The sequence below is a fragment of the Nannospalax galili genome, unplaced genomic scaffold, assembly GCF_000622305.1.
Source record: "Nannospalax galili isolate Female #2095 unplaced genomic scaffold, S.galili_v1.0 scaffold888, whole genome shotgun sequence".
NCBI classification, from domain to species: Eukaryota; Metazoa; Chordata; class Mammalia; order Rodentia; family Spalacidae; genus Nannospalax; species Nannospalax galili.
This window is the reverse complement of record NW_008357921.1, coordinates 1,419,334-1,428,499: the sequence shown is the minus strand read 5'-3', so window position 1 is coordinate 1,428,499 and position 9,166 is coordinate 1,419,334. Positions and strand designations below refer to the sequence as shown.

The window sequence follows — 9,166 nt, the reverse complement described above, 5'->3', positions numbered from 1 at the left end:
ATCTTTAAAAAAGAAGAAAGAGAATAAGATTGGCCAATACCTGAAAATATGCTCAATCCCATTAGAAACCAAATAAAGATAAAACAGTAAAAAAATTATTTCATTCATAAATCAGGTAAAATTTTAAAGCTTGATAAGATCAAATCTGGCAACACTGTAAGGAAATGGCTAACCTAACTCATGGCAGATGTGCAGTTACACATTTGGACTGTCTTTTTGGAAAACCATTTGGCAGCAAGTCTTGTTATTTTCAATGCCTATAGTTTTAAATTTATATGACATTCTTTGATGAAAAATGTTAATGCCTATCAGCATAGAATGGTTATATAAATGCTGGTGTGTCTATTGTACAGAACACAAAAAGTACAGGCAAAAAGAATGGGGTGAACCTGCATTTCCCACATGAAAAGCTCTCCAAGACCACTGCTAAGGTTTTTTAAAAAGTAGTTTGCAACACTAATGTCTAATTTGAGCCATTGAACTATGCACATCGATAAGCTGTGTGGTGAGTCTGCAACAGAAGGTTAACGAAGGAAGACTTTGGTTTGTATTGTTTGATTTTCTTCCAACAGGAATGTATTCTAGAAAGAAGGTGGATATTTGTACACTAATGTTCACAGCAGCGTTAGTCACAATAGCTAAAAGATGGAAACAACCCAAATGTCCATCAACAGATGAATGGATAAACACAATGGGGTATACACAATGGAAAATTATTCAGCCACAAATGGAATAAAGTACTGATTCATGCTACAACATGGATGAATCACAAAAATATTATGCTAATGAAGAAAGCCAGACACAAAAGGAAAAACACTGTATTGTCCCACCAAAGTATCTAGAGGAGCCAGGGTCATAGAGATGGAAGGTAGAGGTGTGATCCTCAGGAGCTGGCCGGGTTGGGGAAGGTTGGGGGTTTGGTGCTCACTGGTACAGCATGTAGGTCTGGGATGATAACAAAGTTCCAGAGGTGAGTGGTGACTGTACAGCAATGTCACTTAATGCTACAGAACCAGACACTCAACATGTTTAAAAAGCAGATTTTTTATATGAATGAACCTTACCATAACCAAAAAAAGGCTAAGTAAAAATAAGACAAATAATCATCAAATAATAACAAAGTGCCCTGAGCTGATGCCAAAGGATGTGATGCACACATCACCAAAATGTGCATGTATAAGTAGGCTTACTATACAGTGTATGATAAGTAAAGGTCAGAAGCAAAGACAGAAATGCACTGGAGAGGAGGCAGAAGCTGTGATAGAAGAGACCCAGAATCCCCAAATCCTATGAGTGGAGGCTCCTGAGCTATGGGCTGAGAACAAACTAACTGCAGACTTGACCCCAGCCTGTGAATGGCGATGAGCTGGGGGCTGAGAACAAACTAACTGCAGACTTGACCCCAGCCTGTGAATGGCGATGAGCTGGGGGCTGAGAACAAACTAACTGCAGACTTGACCCCAGCCTGTGAATGGCGATGAGCTGGGGGCTGAGAACAAACTAACTGCAGACTTGACCCCAGCCTGTGAATGGAGAGAACCTAAAGTGGAGCCCCCTTTCCACCTTGGAGAGATGTTCCATCTATAAAGGAACACATATATACACAAACACATATACACATATATACACACAAACACATACATGTACACAAGTATACACATATGCATTACAAATACACACATACATAGACATAAACATACAAACACACATGCACACAATTACTCATGAATATACACATACAGAACACAAATGCACATATACACATGTGCACACATACACAAACACACATGCACACATAAATGCACACAGATATAAACACATACACTTATACTCACCAGCACACACATAAACCACACACACACACACACACACACACACACACAACACCCCATTCCTTTGGGGCAGCAGCAAAGAAACCATTCACAGACAGTAAAAAAGAAAAAAGTCACATGTGTAATTAACACCCTAAGCCTGTGCCACATGTGGGTGTAGGGTCTAAATTTATACTACCCATGGAGAATAGAAACCTTCAAGTGTAAGTTGAGTATAAAAAACACTCAAGATGAGTGAAACACGCAAGTCCAGCAGACAGCATCACAAGACCAGTCTCTGTGAAGACATGGGCATGATCTCAGGCATGCAGAACCCCACCAAAAAGAAAATGGGGTGACCAAGATGAGTTCATAATAAAAAATTATGAGCAAAGCCCAAGAGCACACAGGCGCACACTCCCCAGTTGGCACCTTTGACAGTTGGACACCACAACGGCCAGGAAGTACGTATGGCATGATAGGAATAACGATGGAGAGAAAAACAGAACAGAACAGAACAGAACTCAAAGGTCAGGGGAAGGCCAACTCCATTTGGAACTGGAGGAGCATGAGATGTCTGGGTCATCCAGGCAGGATGTGACCAAGAAATAGGAGTCTGGAGCCCCTTAAAGGTCTTGGCCGGAAGTAGATGGTATCAGTTGAGGGAAGTGGAGATGCCCCTGGAGAAGAGGTGACTGACTGGTCAGGGCATTATCACAAGGGGTCCCTGGGAAGAGCCCTGTGTGGAAGGACAGGAAGCTTGAAGGAAGCAGGAGTACCACCCCGTTTAGACCACAATTCTGATGGCAGCCCTTTCCAGCAGACACTCTCAAAAGCCCCTCTCCCTAAACAGTCCTCAGAGCCTCCTCTTCAGCCCTTTGCTCAGCCTGCCCCAGACAGCAGCCTGCCACTGTGCTGAGGCCCCAGAGTGATGCTGCGATCCTGCTCATCTCTGTTTCCCCTGCATCTAGCAGAGTGCCGGGATCCTGCAGAGGCCGAAAAATGAGCTCCAAGATGAAAATTCATGTGCATGTCCTGTTGTGTTCTACGAACTCATTGGAGAGGGAGACTCAGAAGGATCTGGAAATGGGGCTGGCTTGTTCTTCCATGTCCCCTCTATCTTCCCTCCCTCTTGCTCCCAGTTCTGTGTCAGGAGGACACAGCAGCAGCTCTTACACTTAGCACCAAGAGGCGAAGCTTTGCTACATCTACACTTGTGCTAGACTGCTCACCCACCCCATCATTATAATGATTTATAACTGGTCATTTTTGCAAGTATCATTTCATCTAACTCCCACAACTTTATTACTTGTACCCCACACTGCAAATGGAGAAACAAAGACTCGGAAAGGTGATGTGGCTTTCTCTGGCCTCAAAACCAGAGTAGCAAGACTGAGCGTCAAGCCCAGATCTTATACTCCAACAGGGTCTGCCTCTCCCATGGACCTCCTTCTTCCTCCTTCTCCCCTATCACCCCTCCCTCCCAGCTCACACTGCCTCTCCCTCACCCCTGCTGAGCACATCCTGGGTCTGAGTCACAGAAGACAGGTGGGTGTGGGAGCAAGGAGTGGAGACCAGCCAAGTGGTGAAGTACAAACCTGGGTTTGTCTTTTTGTGGCTACCAAGCATGGTGAGAGAGCAGGATCCAGAATATATGGCCTGTTCTGGGTCCCTTCTTAGCTCCTGGGGTGAAGCAAAGAACAGGCTGAGGATCCATCTGAAAACACATGGCTTTAAGACTGGGCACTGTCTCCCAGACTCGACTGAGGCCTGGCACAGTTTGAGCCCCTCCAAAGTCAGGCCAGTAGAACCCAAAACCTTTTAAAGGAAACATTCCTTAGCCACTGTCACATTCAAGGAAGGGCCCACTCTGCATCTGGCCCCCAAGGTCAATCAGGAGACAATGTCCTAGCCTGGAAAGAGCTTCCCACTTTGACATGGGACAAACTCTGACCTGAAGGAAAGGATAGGGAAGAGGAAAGGAGAAAATGCTGGGACGAGATGGTTATCCTCTTGGGCTAGGCTCAGGCCATCTCACCGGACAGCTCCTGATTTGCCAGCCCTATCAGCAGCTCTGGCAGAGACCACAGCCATAGAATGCCAAGGCCAAAGACGACGAGGGAAGAGGAAGTGTATGTGACGCATTAGACGTGTGGTGTGTGTCCCCAAAGGGTTACATACTGGCAGCTTAGTCCCCACTATAATATCACTGCGACTCAGCAGAGCCTCTAAGAGACACTATAATATCATTGAGACACTATAATATCATTGAGACTCAGAGGGCCTCTAAGTGACTAGACCATGACTGCTTTGGGAAGGGAATCGTGCTGCCACATGGGCAGGTCAGTTCCTTCGAGAACAAGTTGTTATGACCAAAGGTGCCTGGCCCCTCCTCAGTCTCTTGCTCTCTTGCCATGCACCTTCTCCTGCTCACATTGTCTGCTCTTCTCTGTCACACACACTCCTACCCTATGATGCTACTCACCCTGCTAAGATGCAGCAGGGTGCCCTTACCAGATGCCAACATCATGCTGTTTGGACTTTCCAGTCACCAGCACAATGATCCAAGATGACCTCCTTGCTTTATACATTACCCAGTGGCAGGTATTTTGTTATAGAAGCACATAAAGGACTAAGACAAGGAGGAAGGAATGAAAGAGGGAAGGAGGGAAAGAGAGGGATAGAGGAAGGAAGGGAGAAAGGAACGGAGGGAGGGAGGGAGGGAGGGAGAGAGGGAGGGAGGGAGGGGGAAAAGTTGTCTTGCAGGTATGAGGAACCACCCAGGTGGGGCTCTAGCCCTGGCTCTGGTTTCCATTCCATGCAGCACTTCTCAAACACAGCCTCCAGATGACCCTCGGTTTTCCCATATGCCAGCTCAGGTTCTACAACCTCTTCAGCCATATTTGCCAGGTAACTTTCAAAGTCTGGCCCCATGACCTCACTGCCAGTCCTCCCTGGGTCCCCTCATACCTTCTTTTCTCTCTGAACCAGTAGCCCTCATCTTGCGCCTGATTATTCCTTGGCTATGCTTCCCTACATCACAAGGCAAGGTCTCAGCTAAATCACTTGTGATCTTTTGACCAGGCTCTTCTCCATGGTAGGTGCGCAAGGAACATTCTGATAGTGTTGAGAAGTTGTTGGATGGAAGATGGATGGGTGGCTTGGAAGGATAAGCCTGCTCTGACTGCTGATCAAGCTGGCCAAAGCTCTCCTCTGTGCCTGGTGCATGGATGCCCACCAGAGGAAGTTCACGTCCCCACTGCTGTGCTTCACCCCCTGCTCAAAGGCCCAGTTGCCAGTCTATCTTATCTGTTGGTTCTCAACCCCACAGGTCGGGTGCTCCAAGGAATTTGACCTAGAAGCTGTCCTTAATTACCCATGTTCCTGGGTAATCATTCTATGAAGAATGAAGTTCTTACAGACAACAGAACTCAGGATGTTGTGAGGGAAAAGGCCCAGATGGATGACTCTTCGTAGAAGGCCCAAGTGCCAGCCCCAATGGGCAGGCCCACCCCTACCCAGCAACACACATGTGCACAGCTGGGTCTTGGGAGAGGCAGCTCACCTTGAGTCTCGTCCAGCTTCCCCATGGTCTCGATCTGCTCCACCAAGTCATTGGAATTCCACTGGCTCATCCCAATGAGGATGGCATTCTTCCCTTCAGCCACCTCCTCTGTTGGAAGGGGAGAGATGGAGTGAGCAGACAAGGTAGGGTAGGGTAGCTTGAACCAGAGCTGATGCCCAAGGGACACTCATTTCATCCATAAGTTGAGACGGACCAGAAGTGCTAGAATTGGAATCCATGTACATGCCAGACAAGTGCTCTACCACCAAGCTATATCCCAAGCCCAACTTCAACCACTGAAAATAGCTGTCATAACTCGAATGAAGCACTCAGGAACCACCATTGTGGAAGGCATTGTTGTGCCTCACCAGGCGCCTGGTGCTAGAGGAGAAGGAAGTAGCCAGGACTGAAAGTTAGCATTTCTTGGGAAGAAAGAACAAAAACCTCATTATCTGCCAGCAGTTTTCCTTCAGGAATATGATTTGACTTCTCTGAATGCCAGTTTCCCCTTCAGCAAAGTGAGATTGGAAGTGTCCAATTCACAGAGTTACCAGGAAGATCAGATGAGATAACGGTGTCAGGGTCTTGGTGCAAAGGAGATGCCCGGGGAAGAGGCCCTTCTTCTTCACAGGAGAAGGAACTTACCATCAGGGACTTGAGGTGGTCATAGCTTGAGGGGTTCAGGGCAGCTCTGGGGTAAGTGCAGGATAGAAGCCTGAGGGTTCCAAGTTGTATGAGTTGTATGGAACCCTTGGCTCCTATATCAACTAAAGGAACCTTTTAATGTCTCCATTCCTTCATCCACTCCCCCCACCAGCCCTGTCTCTATTCTTCAGCTGGTTAGGTTTTTGTTTTTTTTTCAATTTGACACAAACTAGAAGAAGGAACTTCAGTTGAGTAATTACCTCCATCAGGTTGGACTGTAGACATGTCTGTGGGGCCTTTTCTAATTTCTGGTTGATGTAGGAGGGCCCAGCCCACTGTGGGTGGTGCCATCCCTGGGCAAGTGGGCCTGAGCTATATAGGAAAAGTAGCTGAGCAAGCCAGGGGAAATGAGCCATTAAGTAGTGTTCCACGATGGTCTCTGTTTCAGTTCCTGTGTCCAGGCTCCTGTCTTGGGTTTCTGCCTGACTTCCCTCAAAAGTGGACCCTGCCTTGGAAGTGTAAGATGAAATAAACCCTTTCCTCCCCAGTTTCCCTTTGGCCATGATATTTATCACAGCAATAGAAAAGTAACTAGGACAATCCCTTCATGATTATTCTGGGGTGAAGCAGTAAGGTCATATTTCCTCTCCACACTGCACACAAGCCTCTGGGTTTCCAGCCTTCAACAACAAACAAATGGTACACTCCTCATCCTGCGAAGGAACATTTCTGCAAGGACACACCCATAAGAACAGGTGCTCTCCTCCCTGCCTGCCCACCCCAAGATGAGCCTTCCTAATGGAAAGTGTTGTGTCCTCCCTCATGGCATAGACAGCAAAGGTAGCCAGGAGAATTCCCAAGCTTGGGATAATTAAGAATAAAGGGCTTCTGCCTTGCTGGCAGAGTGCTTCACCCAGCAGATGCAACCAATATGGTGGTACCCAAGCTTTGGGAGCTGTCCAGAGTTCTGATTCACACTAGCACACAGTAATCCAGATCTCATCTCTGCCTGGGATGCCTCCTGTCTTTTTGTAGTATTTATTTGATTGATTTAATAGCCCTTATGGAACTCTTGCTAGTAAGATTAGTACAAATGATTTACAAATATTAATGCATAAACCAGGCATGGTGTACATGCCTACAATTCAAGTACTAAGTAGATGGAGGCAGGAGATCAGAAATTCAAGGCCAGCCTCAACTACATAGTGAACTCAAGGCCAGCCCCAGCTACATAAGGCCTTCTGTCAAAACCTAAAAAGAAATTATCTCAATTCTCTTAAAAATACTAACGAATGGGGCTGAAATTGCTCTGTCAGTAAAGAGCCTGCTGGACAAATATGAGAACCTGAGCTCAGATTCCCAGGACCCAAGTAAAAAGCTGGGTATGGCAGCACAGGCCTATAACACCAGCACTGAGGGTTGGGGAGGAGGAGACGGGCAGAATCCCAAAGCTCATTGGCTAGCCAGTCCTGCTGAATCAAGTTTCAGGTTTAGTGAGAAACCTTGTCTCAAAAAGTAAATGTGGCAATCAATTGAGGAAGACACCTAATGCCAACCTCTGGTCTCCATATGCACATACTTATACAGATACCCACAGTAACAAGTACATACACCACACAAACACAGCACACACATACCCCACATATACACTAATACTAACAAGGAACAATTTTTATTTATTTATTTTATTTATTTATTTATTTTATAGACAAGGAAACTGAGACACAGAGTAGTTGAGTAATTGTTGCCCAAGAGCTCTGCCTCGTGCCAGAATTCAAACTCAGATATATGACTAAGCCTGCCATTGTGGCACACATGTAATCCTAGCACTTGGGAGGCTGAGGCAGGAGGATTATGAGGCCAGCCTGGGCAACACAGCAAAAACTTGCCTCCAAAAAAGTAAAGAAAGTTCTGGCATTCTCTCCTCTTGAAACTCTGCCCTGGACATTCTGCATTGACTGCCCCCCATACCCAGACAGCTTCCTCAGCCAGATGTGCTCCCTCTGGGGAGGAGTGTACACCTGTGAGTGGCATCAGATACTGGGCAGAGCTCTGACCAAGTTCCAGTACAAGTTCTGCAACCTGTGAGCTTCGTGTTTTTGTACACAGCCCCCGTCCACCACCGTTTCTGTTTGTTTGCCCCTTAAAGGGCAATAAAACCTCTATCTCTCTAACACTAGCAAGCTGCCACAGGGACAACTAATATAATAAATTTGAAAGAACTACACAAGCTAAAACATGCAGAAATATAAGGCGGTGTTACTCTTAGGAAAGCAGAATCATAAAGAGGTTAAACACTCAGTTCTGGTGGTGTTAGATGGCTGCTTTCAATCCTGGACCCACTGTCTCCCAGTGAAATGACCTGCTTTATAAGCCTTTGTTTCCTTGTCTACAAAATAGTGCCAGGGTCATAGTTTCTTGTAAGTTGGCTATGAAGATGAGTGAGATGAGGCAGGTCATGTGTTCACAAGCGTGCTGAGCACACAGCAGGGGCCCAGAGATATTCCTGTGTCCTGTCATCATGCCAGTGACAGCATGTGGTCCCAGCATGCTTTTATCTCCTATGACACCTGCCCTTGCCCCACAGCAGGGTAGACAGGATCAGTCAGTAACCCATCTCGAGTTCTCTGTCTCTTGGCTCAGTTAGTTACCCAAGCAAGCAATTATTCCTTTGCCCATTCTAATGTCCGTCCTGCAGCAAACAGGCTCCCAAGAAGCTGCTCTGTGCCTTTGAGGTTCGACTGCTGTCCCACAGAAAGCCAGAGGTGTGGATACCACTGCAAAGAACTCTGACATGGGAAGACCAAAGTGTGGCACCAGGTCCAGTGCCACATATGCAGTAGGCGCTCAGCACATGCTAGTTAGTGTTTCCTACAATGTAGGAAGTTCTATCCTAGGGGATTGTATGCAAGACTGTCTGAGCCCTGTGGAGCCTACCAGGGCTCCAGAGCTCTGAGCATGCTGATTTCTGTGTGGTCCTGGGCTCTTCCTCTCTCTAATACTACCTGTGGCTTGACTTCCTTTGCTCTTGGCCTCCTGTCTGGTTTTTCATTAAAACACCTCTCCAGGATTCAACATGATTCCCTCCTGCCCAGTGCCCAGTCCCAGGCCTTCACAAATCAGACTACTCTCTCTCTCTCTCTCT

General features: G+C 46.7%; 1 protein-coding gene across 1 annotated transcript in view; it reads right to left on the bottom strand.

The window, feature by feature from the left end:
* The window catches only part of Pitpnm3 (PITPNM family member 3), a 93,430-nt gene that overhangs the window by 58,960 nt on the left and 25,304 nt on the right, over positions 1-9,166 (bottom strand). The window contains exon 3 of the mRNA XM_008855654.3: positions 5,377-5,484. Coding sequence (XP_008853876.1) covers positions 5,377-5,484 — 108 coding nt within the window. The remainder of the gene's footprint in view (positions 1-5,376; positions 5,485-9,166) is intronic.